This window comes from Quercus robur, chromosome 11 (genome assembly GCF_932294415.1).
Source record: "Quercus robur chromosome 11, dhQueRobu3.1, whole genome shotgun sequence".
Lineage (NCBI taxonomy): Eukaryota > Viridiplantae > Streptophyta > Magnoliopsida > Fagales > Fagaceae > Quercus > Quercus robur.
The window spans coordinates 35,243,193-35,262,908 of NC_065544.1; the positions used below are offsets into that span (position 1 = coordinate 35,243,193).

At 38.8% G+C, this 19,716-nt stretch overlaps 2 protein-coding genes across 2 annotated transcripts; both read left to right on the forward strand.

The window, feature by feature from the left end:
* The first annotated feature begins 1,770 nt into the window (after positions 1 to 1,770).
* On the forward strand, positions 1,771 to 4,812 carry LOC126707549 (pentatricopeptide repeat-containing protein At5g02860). The gene has a single exon (XM_050407262.1). It carries the CDS (start codon positions 1,941 to 1,943, stop codon positions 4,404 to 4,406), a length of 2,466 nt encoding a protein of 821 aa, XP_050263219.1. The 5' UTR covers positions 1,771 to 1,940; the 3' UTR covers positions 4,407 to 4,812.
* A 9,079-nt stretch (positions 4,813 to 13,891) lies between these two features.
* LOC126707550 (thioredoxin domain-containing protein 9 homolog) lies at positions 13,892 to 19,106 on the forward strand. The gene is made up of 4 exons (XM_050407263.1): positions 13,892 to 14,120; positions 14,209 to 14,484; positions 18,370 to 18,528; positions 18,651 to 19,106. Exons 1-4 carry the CDS (start codon positions 14,097 to 14,099, stop codon positions 18,828 to 18,830), a joined length of 639 nt encoding a protein of 212 aa, XP_050263220.1. The 5' UTR covers positions 13,892 to 14,096; the 3' UTR covers positions 18,831 to 19,106.
* Positions 19,107 to 19,716: the final 610 nt, after the last annotated feature.

A 19,716-nucleotide genomic window follows, 5' to 3' on the forward strand; every position in this document is an offset into this window, starting at 1 on the left:
TACAAGCATGGACATAGCAACGGTGCTAGTGCTATGGTAATAGTCCCACTCTCTAGATTATCAAAAAAAAAAAGTCCCTTTCTTTCCCACTGTTGTGAAAATATATCCACTAACACAAGATTAAAGAAGAGAGAAGAAAATAATAGACACAAGGTTTTACGTGGTTTAGCAATTGCCTACATTTTACAGAGAAAGTTCCACTATAAAATAAGGAGATTACAATAGTAGCACACTAGTACTCTCACAAGACTTAGCAAGCCCCAAATACACACTTGGCTCTCACACACCAAGAATAGAGCACCCTATTGTATTTGCACTAGTCTTGTAGAACTACACTTTCTCACACACGATACAAATTCAACTATTGCTTGAACATAGTATACTTGTATACTAGCTAGAAAGGGTTGGTTGTGTCATGGTATACAAGTTCAATTCCAAGTAGGACATAAGGTACGTTTGGTACATTGAATGAAAATTACATTAAGAATAATAATCTTTATAACTGGAAATAGAAGACATTGTAATGGAATAACTATTATTTTTTATAAGTTTGGTTGTTACATATAGAAAACTTGTAAAAGATGATGTATAAGGAAACTTTATATTTTTTGAATTAAAAGCTATCATGTGCACTAAGGAATAACTATTACATCCATTTTAAAGAAGAATGACTATTTTTCAATTTAAAAAATAGTTATTCCAATATAATAATTAATCCATGTAATAAAGATACAACCAAACAATCAAATTAGTATTACATATGAATAACTATTCCATTATAAGAGTTATTATAGTACTAAACGTATCCTTAACGTATTGTTGCTCACTGCTAACACAATCCTAGTTTAAATAGGATTTAGTCTTGGATTTTTTTTTTCCCAAAATAATATCAATTTTCAAACAATTTTGTTAGTTAGTATTGTTTTCAAATTATTTAGGAAACCAACATCTTGAGTCTTCCAGACTCAAGTTCATTGTAGCAAATCGAGTATGGAGGAATCGATTTCCAGTGGAAGTCGAGTCTGTGGGAATTGATTTCTAGTGTAACTCAAGTATTAGATACTCGAGTTCCTGGTTTGAACAAATAAAAAAGAGAAAAACAGAGGAAAACGACCTTCGCTTGAGGAATCACATGTTTGTGGGTTCAGTCCAAGCTTGGGTTCATGGGTTTCTCCATCTGGGTTCGTGGGTTCGCCGCCAAGTTCGTGGGTTTTGGGTTTTGTTGCTTGGGTTTGCTGCTTGTGTTCGCCAGTTCATGGGTTCACTGCTGGGTTCATCAACTGGGTTTGTGGTTTCTGTTTTCAGTGTTTTGATCTCTTGCTTTAAGTGTTTTGCTGACTATGGTTGTCGTGGATTTTTTTTTTTTTCCAGATGTCGTGGATTTTTTTTAGAGGGAGAAGAGGAAGAAAAAGAGACTGAGGTGTTTCGCCGACTGTGGTTGTTGTGGATTTCAGAGGGAGAAGAGGAAGAAGAAGACTAAGGTTTCTTGGGGTTTCTTTTGTGGAAATAGTGTTTAATACTCGAGTTTCCCGTGAATTTTAATATAAATCGAGTCTGTGATACTCGATTTGCTACAATGAACTCAAATCTTTTAGCCTTGAGGTATTAGTTTGCTAAATAATTTAGAAACAATGCTAACTATTGTTTGAAAATTGGTGTTATTTTGAAAAAAATCCCTCCGGTCTCTGTCGTTTAATTAAAAAAAAAAGAAAAAAAAAAGAAAAAAAAGAAATCGGTCAAATACATCTTGACCAAGAAGCTCCCGACTCAACACCCACTAATCCTCCTTAACACTTTGTCCCTCAACCAAAAGATCTTTTCCCCTTTCTTTGTGGCTGCAGCTTATTATCCACAACCGTAAGTGTGTCCACTTCACCCAGCTTCATAAAAGTAAAGCCAATCTCTCTCTCTCTCTCTCTCTCTCTGTGTGTCTATTTCCAATGGCAGAAAATGTAGCTCTACCTCTTCTACTCCCAAACCCACCACACTCAAGACCCATATTCCCCAACAACCACCACACCCAGCACCACCCTCCATTACCTTCACCACCACCACCACCCATATCCCCTATTATCCAAGACCTCCTTCTTCTCCAAAACCCCAAGACTTCCTCACGCTCAGAGACCAACGCTCGGTCCCCAGTCCCCAGAACCCGCAACCGCATCGGCAAGTCTCGTGACCCCAACCGTGGCAAGCCCTGGTCCCACCGCCGCCTCTCCCTCAAAGGTCAGAAAATTCTTCAAACTCTCATGGACCCACTTTTTGATTCTGCTAAACTACATGAAGTTTTGCTTCAATTGTTTGAGCCATCATCTCAAGAGAGAGTTTTTTCTAGTGTGGAGTCCTTGTCTTTTGATGTGTCTGGTATAATAAAGGGTTTAAGGTTTAACAAGAAACATGACTTGGCTTTGAGTGTGTTTGAGTGGGTTCGGAATCATAAAGATTGTAAATTGATTTTGAATGGCTCTATTGTTGCTGTGGTTATTGGTATTCTTGGCAAACAAGGTAGGGTTTCGGCTGCCAAGTCTTTGCTTCACAATTTACAAAAAGATGGGCTTGATATTGATGTTTATGTTTATACTTCTTTGATAAGTGCTTGTTCTAGTAATGAGAGGTATAAAGAGGCCGTGATGCTTTTTAAGAAAATGGAGGAAGAGGGATGTAAACCTACTTTGATAACTTATAATGTGATTTTGAATGTGTATGGGAAAATGAGTACGCCCTGGAATAAGATTATGGATGTTGTTGATGGCATGAAGAATGCTGGGATTGCCCCTGATTTGTATACTTATAATACGCTTATAAGTTGTTGTTGCCGTGGCTCTTTGTATGAAGAAGCAGCTGCACTTTTTGAGGAGATGAAATCAAGAGGGTTTACACCGGATAAGGTTACTTATAATGCGTTTTTGGATGTTTATGGAAAGTCTAGGCGGCCAAAGGAAGCCATGGAGGTGTTGAGAGAGATGGAGTTGAATGGGTTTGCTCCTAGCATTGTGACTTACAATTCATTGATATCGGCATATGCTAGAGATGGTCTGTTGGATGAAGCAATGGATCTTAAAAATCAAATGGTGGAGAGAGGGATTAAGCCTGATGTAATCACATACACCACCCTTTTGTCTGGATTTGAGAAATCTGGGAAGGATGAGTCTGCGATGAAGGTTTTTAAGGAGATGGAAAGTGCTGGGTGCAAACCAAATATCTGCACCTTTAATGCCCTTATTAAGATGTATGGTAACCGTGGAATGTTTGAAGAAATGATGAAGGTCTTTGAAGAGATTGGTCATTGTAGTTGTACCCCTGATATTGTTACTTGGAATACTCTTCTGGCAGTGTTTGGGCAAAACGGAATGGACTCAGAAGTATCAGGAGTGTTTAAGGAAATGAAGAGGGCGGGGTTTGTGCCTGAAAGGGACACCTTCAACACCTTAATCAGTGCATACAGCAGGTGTGGTTCTTTTGACCAAGCCATGGCTGTTTATAAGAGAATGCTGGAAGCAGGGGTTGCTCCAGACCTTTCCACCTACAATGCTGTTTTGGCTGCACTTGCCCGGGGAGGACTTTGGGAACAGTCTGAGAAAGTACTTGCTGAAATGAAGGATGCTCAGTGTAAACCCAATGAGCTGACATATAGTTCTTTGCTTCATGCTTATGCCAATGGCAGGGAGACTGGACGTATGTGTGCTTTGGCAGAAGAGATATATTCTGGTGCAATTGAACCCCATCCTGTGCTTTTGAAGACCCTTGTTTTAGTAAATAGTAAAAGTGACCTTCTAACAGAGACCGAGCGTGCTTTCTTGGAGTTGAGTAAAAGAGGGTTTTCACCTGACATAACTGCTCTCAATGCCATGGTTTCTATATATGGCAGGAGGCAGATGGTTACCAAAACAAATGAGATTTTGACTTTCATGAATGAGAGTGGGTTCACTCTGAGCTTGACAACTTACAATAGTTTGATGTATATGTACAGCCGCTCCGAAAACTTTGAGCGAGCAGAAGAAACTTTGAGGGAACTTTTGGAGAAAGGAATAAAGCCTGACATAATTTCATATAATACTGTTATTTATGCCTACTGTAGAAATGGTCGGATGAGGGAGGCTTCACGGATATTTTCGGAAATGAAGGATTCTGGCATTGTTCCAGACGTGGTCACTTATAATACCTTTGTTGCTAGCTATGCTGCTGATATCATGTTCCCGGATGCCATTGATGTGGTTCGATTCATGATAAAGCACGGATGTAAACCAAACCAGAACACATACAATTCCATTGTAGATTCTTACTGTAAGCACAATCGTCACGATGAGGCAAGCATGTTTGTTAACAACCTTCATAAGCTTGATCCACATGTTTCCACGGCAGAAGAATTTAGGTTATCAGAACGTATAAGAAATAAATGGTCTTAGGAAATTCTCCTCTTTGAATGGATGACAGTTTGGCCCTTGTTTTTTAGCTTCTTACACTCTAATCAATCCAGTCCTTTGTTCTCTCTTTTCATGCCCGTGTTATATATAGTTTGGGCAGGGAGATGAGGAGAAATCAGATGGTGTTGTACATAATTATGTTCTTTCTCTGGGAGCTTAAAAGAAGGATTTGATTCTCGACATTTAAGGCTGGCCATGTACGTTGTATAAATCAGATGACAGAAGAAAAGGAGGGGAGTTGAGTAAATTTTAAGTTATGTATGATTTCCCACATAGCATTGAATTGAAAAACAATATGTACAGTTAACCTCTTGTTGCAAGAAGAAATTCATTTTTTTTCTTCTAATTGTTCTGACAAAGTTTTGGGCTGTAATTTATCATGTTTGCAGATGATTGTTTATGTGAATTTAATGTTAATGAGAAATGGATTAAAAAAAATGTTGTAGTATTGACAATTGGGCTTAGATTAAAATTTTCAACTGATATTTAATCATGTGAAAGATAGAATTAATCTTGGTATTCTTCTTGTTCTGGTTTAATATATATATATATATATATATATATAAATTTTAAATTTTAAATTTTAATATATGAGTAATAGAAATTCATTTAACAAATGCATAAATAAAGCGCTATCCTAGTACACGGGATGTATATAAATATTGCAGAGAAAAGCAACAAGGAACAGAGAGAAAAACTTAACAACTGAAAAGAAGTCATCTAAAAAGTCCATGAAGGTAGTTAGGGAGAAATGATAGGAATTGGAAGTCTACTTGTATAACTGTATAAGGCCTTGAGAAAGAGAAACTTAAAATGTGGCAAAGGTAACTCCTTTCCCTCAAAAGAGCAACAATTCTTCTCAATGATTCCGCTCTTCCTTAAGACATCACATGAGGTATGAAGGAGCTATCATCCTGCAGAGAATGTGGTAAAGAGAGTAAATTCTTTTGCTTTATTATTCTATTAGTACATACACTCTGCAGTTAGAAGTTCTTTTCTGGACAATTATTGTTGCTGTTATATTTGCAGACTGCTACATCATCAGACTTCTGAATGTTTTGTTTTTTCCTGTCATGCTTATTTGGATTTTGGAGCCATGCAGGGGATAAATTGATTCAAAAGCCAGAAATGTTGTGTTCTGTGGCTAGTGAGTGCAAGAAATGCTTGCAGCAGGATGTTAGATACGAGTTAGCATGATTAGAAATGGTTGTAATCATACTTTCTAAGAGTTCATGACACAAGTATCTACCTGCCTTAGAGGATTTTGTTAATTCCAGAAAATTTTCCATTTCACGGGGATATAATTCTGTTAGAAAAATCTGTATTTGAAATTTTGGGCATTTTCTTGGATTATTCAAGTCATTTTTGTATTTTATCATTTGACATTCACTATTGGTGCATTTTTAGAGCATTTGCTTCTTGTTGATTTTATCCCTAATGAATATGGAATTTCTAATTCTTTCTTGTTCAGATAGTGGTTCACTGATATCCAGAAAATGCCAACAACAAATATGGGCATATATAATACTGCTGGTTTTGTCACCTTTGATGATTTCGACCAGTTGACGTCTGTTCATGTTAACTCTAGGGATGAACTTTTTCTAGCAAGTGGGTACTCAAGAAATGTTGCATAGTATTTGTATGACATAAACAGTGGAAGATGCTTACAGGTGTTCACTGATATGCATCGAGAGCATATTAATGTTGTGAAGTTTGCCAACTATTTTCCCTCACTTTTTGCTGTACTGCTTGCTTCAAGCTCTAGGGGAAATGTATGTGACGGTTTACTTTTCTCCAGATGATCATTATCTTCTTGTGTCAGCTGTGGACAAAAGAATTCATCCAAAAAATGGCTCAAACACTAATAACGACATGAAAGAGTAAAATAAAATACAAAGAATGTGTATATTTACTGTCATCCAAGTCCAAAAGTGATTCAGAAAAACTAATAATGTCTTTCATGACCAAAAGAAAATTAAAAACAAAATGATGACAACAAATAATTAACAAGATAATCAATGACAAGGTGCTAAGGAGAAAATTCCTAAAGTATACACTTCTATAAGATTAAGGAGTGCATTTATCCATAGAAGAAGAAGGCATACCATATTTTTCCATACTATTTCCTGTAGCATTTCTTTTTCTTTTTTTCTCTTAGACTCTTAGTAACCTTCAATTCTAAATAACTCCACATTTGAATCTCAAATTTTTATTGTATTTGTTAATTTGTAATTATGCTCATCTTTGTTAATTATTAATTGTGTTGGGCAATTGGTAATTTCATTGCGGTGGAAGGCTTGACTGATTGTTTTTTTGTTGTTGGTTTTTAAATTTTCTTTGAAGAGAAGGATCGAGTAAAAAAAAAAAACACGTGCTTAACATTTCATCAAAATTTTTTTTTTTTGGTGGGAGACACTAAAAAAACCAATTTTGATTACAAATTCTCAAAACACTCTAAAAAAAAATAATTTGTAAACACAAAATCTAAAATAACATACCAATTGTATCAACGTTTCTAATTTTCATTGGGTTTGATTTACTTACTTATTTTCTAATATAAAAAAAATATGCTAGCTTAATTATTTGAAAAATAAATTAGACAAAATTGCAACTAAAAGAGAATTGTTATATTCACAAAAAATTCTTAATGGTAAGTTGTTACTAGTTATTATTAGCGGGTAAAAAAATAATTTCAATAGTAAATTTAAATTAGAACTAGAAATAACTTATATTTAAGATTTATTGTGAGTATCAAAAAGATTTACTGTGAAAATGTTATAAAATTGTTATAAACATTTTATATATACATATATATATATATATGTGGGGCCCAACAGTTTATGGGCCAGACCCACTTGCTCATGGGAAGTCCAAAGGCCCAAGCCGAAAAAGATTATGGCCCAAGCTCAAAAATATAAGGCAAAAAATAGCCCAGAGATGCAGCCGAGGACAGTTTAGTCCTCGGCAGACCCAAAGCTCCCTTGAGAAGAGGGGTAAAAAAGAGGTATAGGAACAAATCTGTAAGGAGATCTAAAATATCTTGGGAAAGTTACCCTTACTACCCTTCCCAGATAAGACTCTGCACCTAACAGAGTCGTATTCTTCAGCTTTATCAACCATCCCCAACAATTCTGGGATTAGACTGACGGGACAAATATCAGTCTTGTAAAGGTTGACCCTACACGTGGACGAAGGACAGCGAACGCAAGCTAGTATAAAAGAAAAGGTAAGTAAATTTGAAAAGGAGGCCCCAAGAAAAATGAGGGACTTCCATCCCACCTGGAGGGGAAAGACTCCATGGATGAAAACATCTTAACAACTTATGCACATCACAGAAAAAACCCACCGTTGGGTAACCAGGGTAAGACCTTAATGATCCTCGAACCAAGTCCGAGGAGACCAACCCCGCAGGATACGAAGCTATAGGGTTTAAATGCTCAAACCCAACTCCTTTTTCTACATGAATTCCTCTAAAATCAAGACCGGACCATCGCCCCGTGATCAAAGGCAAGCCTTTCAAGCCCACTCTCTACAAATCATATTGTGAGGGATCATTCATGTACGAGCCCAACATCATTATTGGGCCGTTAAAAAAATCGTGTCCCTACAATTGGCGCCGTCTGTGGGAAGGCTTGCGCGTTGGCACAGGTGGCGTTCTAGTCAACTCTCTAGCAAGCAGAGATTCGCGGGTTTTCCCCCATCTCCGGCGACATGCAGTTGTTATTCCGACATAAACTTGTGCCAGGGCTTACGTCCTGTAGCGCCAACGGCACGGGCAGCTCTAGGGGCTTCCGACCCCAAGTCAGCTCTCCCCGCCATGGTCAAGGGGCTGACCTGCGAAAAAGCAAATAAGTACAAAAAAGTACTCAAAAAAGTTTTGGACAGAACCAAGGCCTTGCATGGTCCTCGGACTCAAGCCTATGGGGAAACCAAGTACTCAAAAAGTTTTGGACAGAACCAAGACCTTGCATGGTCCTCGGACTCAAGCCTATGGGGAAACCAAGTACTCAAAAAGTTTTGGACAGAACCAAGGCCTTGCATGGTCCTCGGACTTAAGCCTATGGGGAAACCAAGTACTCAAAAAGTTTTGGACAGAACCAAGGCCTTGCATGGTCCTCGGACTCAAGCCTATGGGGAAACCAAGTACTCAAAAAGTTTTGGACAGAACCAAGGCCTTGCATGGTCTTCGGACTCAAGCCTATGGGGAAACCAAGTACTCAAAAAAGTTTTGGTCAGAACCAAGGCCTTGCATGGTCCTTGGACTCAAGCCTATGGGGAAACCAAGTACTCAAAAAGTTTTGGACAGAACCAAGACCTTGCATGGTCCTCGGACTCAAGCCTATGGGGAAACCAAGTACTCAAAAAGTTTTGGACAGAACCAAGGCCTTGCATGGTCCTCGGACTTAAGCCTATGGGGAAACCAAGTACTCAAAAAGTTTTGGACAGAACCAAGGCCTTGCATGGTCCTCGGACTCAAGCCTATGGGGAAACCAAGTACTCAAAAAGTTTTGGACAGAACCAAGGCCTTGCATGGTCTTCGGACTCAAGCCTATGGGGAAACCAAGTACTCAAAAAAGTTTTGGTCAGAACCAAGGCCTTGCATGGTCCTCGGACTCAAGCCTATGGGGAAACCAAGTACTCAAAAAGTTTTGGACAGAACCAAGGCCTTGCATGGTCCTCGGACTCAAGCCTATGGGGAAACCAAGTACTCAAAAAAGTTTTGGACAGAACCAAGGCCTTGCATGGTCCTCGGACTCAAGCCTATGGGGAAACTAAGTACTCAAAAAGTTTTGGACAGAACCAAGGTCTTGCATGGTCCTCGGACTCAAGCCTATGGGGAAACCAAGTACTCAAAAAGTTTTGGACAGAACCAAGGCCTTGCATGGTCCTTGGACTCAAGCCTATGGGGAAACCAAGCACTTAAAAAGTTTTGGACAGAACCAACGCCTTGCATGGTCCTCAGACCCAAGCCTATGGGGAAACCAAGTACTCAAGAAGTTTTGGACAGAACCAAGGCCTTGCATGGTCCTCGGACCCAAGCCTCTGGGGAAACCAACTACTTATAAGGAAAAACTACATTACAGGGACCTTAGGATTTATCCAAGGAAAACTCTCCACTAGCAATTGGGGTAGTTCCTAAATTGCGAGGATTCTCAAGTCTGGTTTCGAATCTTCAGCACCAAAGGGATCGATGCGATATATAGAGCAATATGTCGCCTGAAAAACGATCGGGGTTCCCTACTGCTCAGTCAACTCCTCGGGTGGATTATTTAGAGATTATCATTCTCGGACGATATTCTCGCACTTATCACAGAATATTCAGTTGTTACCTCGGTTAGTTTCCTAAGTTTAACTTACTACGAATTATCGTTGTAATGCCTGGTAGTGTTGGTAAATTAGAATTAGTTGGATTATGTTTCAAGGTTTCCTGCTCTAATTATCATTGAAGAAACACACACATAGAGCACACCCTTTCACAAAATAGTGTTGCAAAAAGAATAGTATTCAAAACAAATAAATAAATTCCCATTTTTTACTAAAACAAAGTAATAGTACAGCGTACAATGAAAAGCTGGAATCAGCTTATGTCAAAACTTACTACATAATTGAAAAGGAAGATACAAGAGAATAAGGCAAAGCCGAGGAGGCAGTACAGACGAGAGGTTGGCTTCTAAAGCTAACCACATAATCAAAAGGAAAGATACAAGAGAATAAGATAAAGCCGAGGTGGTGGCACAGAGGAGAGGTTGGCTACTGCTTCAAGACCTTGTTCTTCCTCAATGCTTTTACATGCCCATAACTCAGGCAGCAAAAGAACCCAGCTTCAGGCTAGCGTAGCTGAAGAAAAGGTGCATGAAACCCAACTTGAGTCTCACACCGCTGAAGGAAAGGTGCAGGGAGTCGGAAGTTGAGGAACTTTCACCAAAAATTTGCCTGCAACAAGGCAGAGGCGATGATGGCGGAGAATCTTTCTTTTGACACACCAAAATTCTGGCATGAACAGAACCTGCTTCGGATTTTGACTAAAAGGGGGAGAAACACCCTTTCCCCTCTGTCGAAACGGAATATTCTCTTGAATTTATGCCTCCTTTGCCCGTACCTCACTATTTTGAGTCTCAGGAGGACACGGCGCCTCTGTAGCGGAGAGAGTTCCTTTTCCCCAACCCTCGCCTCAAACATGTTATGCTAAGGGAGGATAGCACCGGATATGGGAGTTGTGATTTGGGAGGAAACTGCAGGATTTGTGCGTAGGTAAAGCAACTTTCTCTCCTATTTATTTAAAAAGATAAGGTGGTGGCATTTAATTCACGCAGCGTCCCAAGGAACGCTACAGACAAAATGGCTCTGGCTCAATTTCCAACGTCACCTGCAACCATGAGATTAAAGGAGCCTCGTGAAGGCGCACCTCGAACACTGGGACGCCAAAGAGTACCGCGTGACCAAAGACTGCAGAAATACCTCTTAATTTGTGGGCCTAGTGAATTCGCGGCCCAGACCCGTTCTACATGGGGACCCAGGGACTAGGGCCCACGTCGAGAAATAGCCGTTGCCGAGGACAACCTCCTGCTCGGCACCTCGTGAAATACCTGAGGAAAGGGAGAAACTGAACTCAAAAAAGTTTTGGACAGAACCAAGGCCTTGCATGGTCCTCGGACTCAAGCCTATGGGGAAACCAAGTACTCAAAAAGTTTTGGACAGAACCAAGGCCTTGCATGGTCCTCGGACTCAAGCCTATGGGGAAACCAAGCACTCAAAAAAGTTTTGGACAGAACCAAGGCCTTGCATGGTCCTCGGACTCAAGCCTATGGGGAAACCAACTACTTGGACGACAAAATTAGGTTTTGGACAGAGCCAAGGCGTTGCGAAGTCCTCGGACTCAAGCCTATTGGGACGCCAACTACTCGGATGGGGAAAGTCCTCGGCTCAAATACTGTAAAATGTTAAGGCCAATAAAAGTGTTAGGATGATGGCGAGAAGCCTCACCATTCGGTAGCCTAAGGGGGCTGTTCATTTTTGCGGGTGATATGTCTTCGGATGATTACTTCCTACACCGCATAGAGTATCTAGTTCTAATCTCGGCATTGTTTCGGGCAAGTATCGTTATTCACAGGTACGCATGGCCATGTCAAACGATTCTATTAAAGTTATGGTGACATCTTTTTATTAGCAAGTATTTTGGCCTTAGTTGTCATTGATTCAAATGCTATATTATTGTGCCGAGCAGCGCTTGCAAATTTGTAAAAACATAGACAGAACATGCAAAGTAAAATAACAACAATTCTTATTAATATGAAAAATTATTACAACGTACAAAGAAGGGCTTGAACAAGCCTATACAAAAGGTGAATTGCCGAAGCAACGGTAACATCCGCAATACAGATAAATAAACAGTCGGGTGTCTTTTAAACTCGTCTTCAAAGTCTCTTTAATCTCTGCCTCAGTATTGCCCATATTGAGAGAAGAACATTCTTTGGAAAAAGATGAAGGAGAAGGAAGAAGAAGATGAAGGAGAAGGAAGAAGAGGATGGAGGAGATGAATGAGGAAGATGGAGGAGATGAATGAGGAAGATGGAGGACATGAGTAAAAGAAGGAGGAGAAGAAGAGGGAAGAGATGAAAAGAAAGAGAAAGGAGCAAAAGAGAGAGAAGGAAAAGCACCAGGATGGATCTGGTGGTGGAAAGAAGAAGAAAGAGAGGCAAAGGGAGGCGCCAGTGAACGAAGAGAGAAAGAAGCAGGGGCACTTAGTCCCTGCCCCAGTCCTGACTCCTAACACACTGGTGCCATGTTAGATATGCTTATGAGGGAGCGGGTGGTACTGATAATGTGTGTCCTCGGCTCAGTCACGCTGAAAGTGTGACGTGACGAGCCCCTGCTTCGGATTTTGGCTGAAAGGAAGGCGAGACAAATCTTGAGTCTCCGCCATCCTTGCCCTGACCGAGCCATTTCGAGCTTCGTTAGAACATGGTGTTTCAGGGAGGGGAATGGTTTTTTCATTGCCTATTACTACGGTGAGTGTATTTCAGGTTAAGGTATAGCCGGAGAGTAAAAGTAAACTCCAGAAGGAATCTAAGGGTTTCAAATTTTGGGGGGATTAAAGGGATTCATCTGTGGGAGAAACAACTTTTGTTTCTTCTCTTTATATAGGGGACGAAGAAGAGAGTACTTAATGTGCTCAGATCTCCAAAGAAATCTGCAAACAAGAATACGCCCGTTTCATTCCCCCACGCCATCAAAAACCGTTGAATCTGGGAGGTCTCGTAAAGGGAAGATATTAAAGACGCGCTTCGGATAACCAAACGGCATAAACGCATCGTACGCCAATTAAGGGGAACATCTTGTAGACAGGTACACTCCCTGGGCAGGTGAAGAGTCGCCAGCGTCAGTCAATGGATGAATTAAATGAGCCATAATAAAGGCTTGGTATTACCAAAACCCCCATCTCCAACTAGGATGTTGGACAGCAGGGTTTTGAGGGGCTATTGTGGGGCCCAACAGTTTATGGGCCAGGCCCACTTGCTCATGGGAAGTCCAAAGGCCCAAGCCGAAAAAGGTTATGGCCCAAGCTCAAAAATATAAGGCAAAAAATAGCCCAGAGATGCAGCCGAGGACAGTTTAGTCCTCGGCAGACCCAAAGCTCCCTTGAGAAGAGGGGTAAAAAAGAGGTATAGGAACAAATCTGTAAGGAGATTTAAAATATCTTGGGAAAGTTACCCTTACTACCCTTCCCAGATAAGACTCTGCACCTAACAGAGTCGTATTCTTCAGCTTTATCAACCATCCCCAACAATTATGGGATTAGACTGACGGGACAAATATCAGTCTTGTAAAGGTTGACCCTACACGTGGACGAAGGACAGCGAACGCAGGCTAGTATAAAAGAAAAAGTAAGTAAATTTGAAAAGGAGGCCCCAAGAAAAAGGAGGGACTTCCATCCCACCTGGAGGGGAAAGACTCCATGGATGAAAACATCTTAACAACTCATGCACATCACAGAAAAAACCCACCGTTGGGTAACCGGGGTAAGACTTTAATGATCCTCGGACCAAGTCCGAGGAGACCAACCCCGCAGGATACGAAGCTATAGGGTTTAAATGCTCAAACCCAACTCCTTTTTCTACATGAATTCCTCTAAAATCAAGACCGGACCATCGCCCCGTGATCAAAAGCAAGCCTTTCAAGCCCACTCTCTACAAATCATATTGTGAGGGATCATTCATGTACGAGCCCAACATCATTATTGGGCCGTTAAAAAAATCGTGTCCCTACAATATATATATGAAAATATAAAAAAACTGCATAAAAAAATAGTACAAAATAAAGAAAAAAACAGAAAAAGAAAAACCCAGCTAAACCAACAATTGGTAACAGGAAAGAAAAAGAAAAGAAGAAGTTTTGATTAAAAAACGATTTAGAGGGAAATAATATTCAAAATGTTTTAAAACCACCACCACCAGCACCACCAAAAAGAAAGCGAAAGGAAACAAAACAAAACGACGTCGTAGTTGTATATTAGCCTTCGCCTTTTGCCCTTCTCCCAAAATCACCATTTCCCTCTCACTCTCGCTCTCACTCTCCTTCTACATACATGCATCTGAAAGCATTTTCAATATTCCAATAGTATCGAGAGAGAGAGAGAGAGAGAGAGAGAGAGATCTTGCCCAATTTCCAACAATGGAGCACCCTAAAGTTCAAGAGGTATCTCTCTCTCTCTCTCTCTTGATCTCGATCTCGATCTCTATATCTATGTTTATGTGGTTGATTTGATTGTGTTGGTGTTGCGCAGATTATAGAGAAGCAAGTGCTGACGGTGGCGAAGGCCATGGAGGACAAGCTAGACGAGGAGATCTCAGCACTGGATCGCCTTGACCTCGACGATCTGGAGGTGCTCAGAGAAAGGAGGCTCCAGCAGATGAAGAAGATGGCCGAGAAGCGGAGCCGTTGGATCTCCCTCGGCCACGGCGAGTACACCGAGATCTTCTCCGAGAAGGACTTCTTCTCCACCGTCAAGGCCAGCGATCGCGTCGTCTGCCACTTCTACCGCGAAAACTGGCCCTGCAAGGTCCTTTTCCTCATATATTTATTTTATTCATTCTTTTTTCACTTCAATTCTACATTACATTGTCCTTTTAAACTTTAATATTTGATTATAACAAAAAAAAGAAATCTTAATTATGCGATAATTAATGAGACGAGCATGTGAACTTAAAAGTAGAGTCTAACAAAAATTGAAGAAACTTTGTTAATTGCTGAATTTGAAATTTAAGAGACATTGCCACTGATCTCAGACTTTATGATGGGAAAATGTGCGATTTACCAATGACTAAATAAATTTTATTGAAAGAGATGATTACTTCATGTTCAAAATGAATTATTACAACATATCAAACCAAAAAACACAAAGTGAGTGTTGGAACAATAAAATAAGGTTACAATGTGGGTTCTGGTTAGTTAAATCAGTAAATTTTCTTATTATCGAATAAGAGATTTGGGGTTTTGAATCTTGCTTATACCAAAAACTGATTGGTGTTTTGGCATGATGATAACGAGTGTAATTATTATGGAGCGGACATGGTAAGTTGAAATTCTATTGTGTAAACCAAAAAAAGAAAGAAAGTATAAAACACCTTGCGGGAGGCCAATTTAAACAATGTGTGGATTAATAGGGATTTCAGCTCCCTATCCTCCAAAGTGTGACTGTTATATTCTCTCCATACTAGCTACTTCAAACATAGCAAAGTAATATTTTAAACCTCTGAAGAGTTTCCTGGACCAATATCTTTACTCAAACAATAGGATAGCTACTATTGAGGGCACCACCCATTGAACCCCAAACACCCTAAAAACTTCATTTCACAAAGCATAAGTAGTCTCACAATGAAGTAACAAGTGGTTTATAGACAGAGACCCTCTTGGTGAGGTTATCATAGGTAATAGTCTGATGTAAGACATCTTACCCCAAGCTGCAGTTTGGACAAAGGACATCCTCTTTGGGGCCTTAACACACCATATACTCTTCATATGGAATGAAGAGGCATTAGTACCTCTAAGAGCCTAGTAAGAATGAACATCAGACTTTGCCACTGCCTTTGCAATCTATCACCTTCCTCCTCCCTAGGCACCTGTGAATAAATAAGACCTAAAAAGGAATTCGCCTACTTTAATTCCCAATGCAATTTACATTATTTATTTAATTTTTTTAAAGGAAGGATAATAATAGCCATGTGGTTAATTAGAATATGGTATATTCGACATGTTGTCCAGTTCACATTTTATTGGAAACTTGAAAGAATTGAAATTTGATGACTAGTGAGCTCGTATATGAAGGGACCTTACTGGAAGGTAGGTTTCGATCTAAGAAAAGCACAATTTGTTGTTATATTTATAAAAATGCAGTGAATATGGATTACGTAAATGTATGTGTATATATGAATTTGAAGAGAGTGGAATCTATGATACTGTATAGAGTTTGGAAAGATTTAAACCTTTAAAAGTGCAGCTAGTGAACTATGTCTCACTCTCAGTCTTGTTTTAAGATGCCATGCTTTTAAATGGATACAAGCAAAAAGACCATGTTATCAAGCTCATATATGATAATGACTCTAAAAATTTAAAGGATGTTGACCTTGTTAATAGACTGACTGAGCAAAATACTTGGTTATTTGTTTAGAGTTTGTTTGTTTTAGCTTAAAACGTTAGTTTATTTTCATTGCTAACTTATGTACCGCTTTTAAAAACCTTTCTTTTATATAGTTTTTTTTTTTAAACCAAAATAATCTTATCCAAACACGCTCTTACATAGAATTTTTTTTTGATACTTTTAAACCTTACATTAAAATGATTGCATTGTGGGGAATATTTTCCTTTCAATTCATTCCATGTTCACCCTTTTGGAAAGTATTGCTTTGTACTGGGTCCTCTTAACTCTTTGATACTTTGGTTCTGTAATTCATATAATACTGCACAGTCACATTAGATAATGTTGTAATGCTGTTTTCCTAGACTCTTGCAATTTTTGTATTTGATTTCCTTTCCCTTGTTCACTTCCGGTGCACTTGGGTGTTCCTTTTTTTCAATATATCTTATTACTTATCAAAAAAAAAAAAAAAAATGTTGTAATGCTGTTTAAACATCTTCATATTCTTTCTTATTATTTATAAAAAAAGAATTGTGGTATGTTTTGGTATGGAGTGCAGTCTCTATATCTTGCATCCTTAACCAAAATTTCCTTAGGAATGAGCATATTATACATGGCCTTGAGCCTTGGCTGCTAAAGGTTGGTGTGGGTATTTGGTAGGCCTTTGACATGGGATAGAATTGGGACTTATCTATGTGTGCTTGTGGTAGGTCCGGGGTTTGGAGAATTTGAGAATCTAGGGTTAAGGTTCATGAACAACTAGGGGGTTGGTGGGGAAATAGGTAATATTATATCTAGGATTGCAAAAAAGGTGAGAAGTCAAGAAACTAAGATCGCATCTACCCACAAGCTGTGAACAGGAATGTGAATAGTGATAGAATGCCTAGGAGAAGAGAAAATGTGGGGGGGGGGGGGGGGGGGAAATGCCAAGGTCTAACAAGACTCAATATTTGAAAATTTTTTCCATTAATCAACTCAATCTATTCTTTGAATACATTGGGCACAAATATATTGGAACTCTTTCTTGTACTAGTAGCATTAGGATTAGGAAAAGGTTTAGCTCCAAACATGTTTAGAGCCTTGGGCTCCAACCACCAATAAGAAGATGATATTTGTCTCGTCAAGTGCAATGCACATGACTCACTTAGTTAGTTGGGCTAAGTGAGTAATATGTATATGTATTTGCATGTGACAGGAATTGACATAATCATCCTATTGGTTGTTGGAGCCCAAGGCTCCAAACATGTTTGGAGCCAAACTTTGCCCTTAGGATTACTAATTTGAAATGGTAAAGCAAAACAAATAAGGTATTAAAAAACTAACTTATTCTCAAATCTTACCAATCAAGAAGAGTACATGTCATTATGCTTTGGTACTGATGATGATGCATTCTAATTGGTACATGTGACAAATGTGTAATTAGTCAATGAGTGCTAGCTCAAATGACAGTTCTTTTCTTAATAGTGAGACGAAAGGTAAGGTTGTAGATATGGGACTAATGAGGTGCATGCGTAACTTACCAATAAAACACATGTAGTTAAGATTGAAATCTTGGTATGTTGATGCATTGCCTGTTCATGTCAATATTTCCAATATGTAGCTGTAGCATGTATGTGGTTTTAAAGTCTCCTTGTCTGTTGTGTTTCTTAATGTTAGATATGGACAACATGAAAGTAGGATGGCCATTGGCCGATGGCATTTATCCGACCAACATGACCTGATCCAACCCACATCAACACGACCCCCACACTATTAATAGTTAAAAAATATATGTACTTAAAAGTTGTTAGTTTGATTTTTATTTTTTGTTATTGTTAGACTTAGTTTTGATAAAATTGGAATTTAGGCTTAATTGTGTAGATTCTAATAATTTATTGAATAATGAGTTTAAATAGTTGAATTAAAACCTTTTTTTTTTGTTGGGTCTGACAAAATGGCTTCAACCTGACAACCCAACTTGATCCTTGGGTTGGATTAGGGATTTCTCAACTTGAGTAGTTTGGGATGGGTTGAAAAATACCTCAAACCCAACCCAAATCCTACCTGTGTACACCCTAAAATTTTGATGGATTTGAGGAGAGTTTATTATTCCTTTCAAGTGCAAGTATACCGTTTATTCTTATCTCCGTAAAGAGGTTTATATGGGTTACCTTTTGTTTTTTTGAGGCGATGGAATCTTGGAAAGAGAACTGTGCCAACCTTACCCCCTTTCTATTCATTGAAGTACTGAATAAGTTTCCTGTGGCATTGATATCTTGAGATACATTTGAGATATAGGGGGAGCCATTTATGTTTACAGTTCATTTGCAGGTTATGGACAAGCACCTGAGTATTCTGGCAAAGCAGCATTTAGAGACACGTTTTGTGAAAATCCATGCTGAAAAAAGTCCATTCTTGGCCGAGAAGCTCAAGATCATTGTTCTTCCAACCCTTGCCCTCATAAAGAATGCCAAAGTTGACGACTATGTGGTATGATGGTGGAAAATGCACATACTTTTTACTGAACCCTCATTTATATTCTTATATGATTATTCTGGTCTTGGGGGCTTTCATGACGTTAGCATTACAATGTCCAATATGATGTGTATCAGGTGGGATTTGATCAGCTTGGTGGGACGGATGAGTTCAGCACAGAGGAACTGGAGGAAAGGTTGGCTAAATCCCAAGTTATCTCTTTTGAGGGTGAATCATCTCTAAATGCATCTAGATCTGGTTCACAAGCCAGGAGTGTCAGGCAAAGCACAAAGGCAGACTCATCAGATTCAGAGTAAGCCTTTGTTGCTGCAGATTGTGATCTAATTTTAGTCATTTGGATCACCACCCTTATTTTATCTTAATAGAGATGAATATTTGATGGCTACCATAAGGAGTGGCCTGATGTTTTGGAGTTTTGTGTAATCAAAATTTTAGATGTAACCCTACTGTATGTAAAGTTCATGCTATCTTCTTGAAATTATCCTTTGGTATTGGAGTGGTATCAGTCCTTGTACTCATGCAATTTCGTAATCTTTTGAAAAAGATGTCTTCCTTATTAGTGAAGTTTTGAAGTTATCTTGTAGGTTCCAATTCGTACACTTTACTGTTATGATTTTCTAAATCTAATAGTATATAGATTACTATGTTATTTAATTTTAAATAACATGACAATCTATACCTCCTAAGATTTGTAAAAATTAATCTAAACAATGAAATTGATTGATTTCAGAGGATCTCTTTTGTCAGTTGGGTACTCCTCTCATTAAAGACCTAGTAGCAAGGCACATAGTTTGGACCTGTCAATCTCATCAAAGCCACAAGCCAACATTCAATATCTTATTTTATTTTAATGATAAATAACATTGCATAAACTTGCTGATCCATACGGACCATACCTTCAATACTTGTAATTCTTCATGAAGTGTAATATTTATAATGAAAAAAACGTAGTTTTCTACCGTGGGATTTCTTTCTATTCAGTCTTCCCCGTAAAATTAGTCCCACATTTATTATTAAAGAGAAAAATGTAAACCATACATTTATTATAAAATTTACCATTCTTTCCAATTATCTTTGATTGTTGAGCTGTCAAGTCATTCGTAGTTTACATGACAATGTCGGATTAATAATCTCCCACTTAGGTTAAAAAAATCAACAAATTACTTTTTTTTTTTTTTTTTT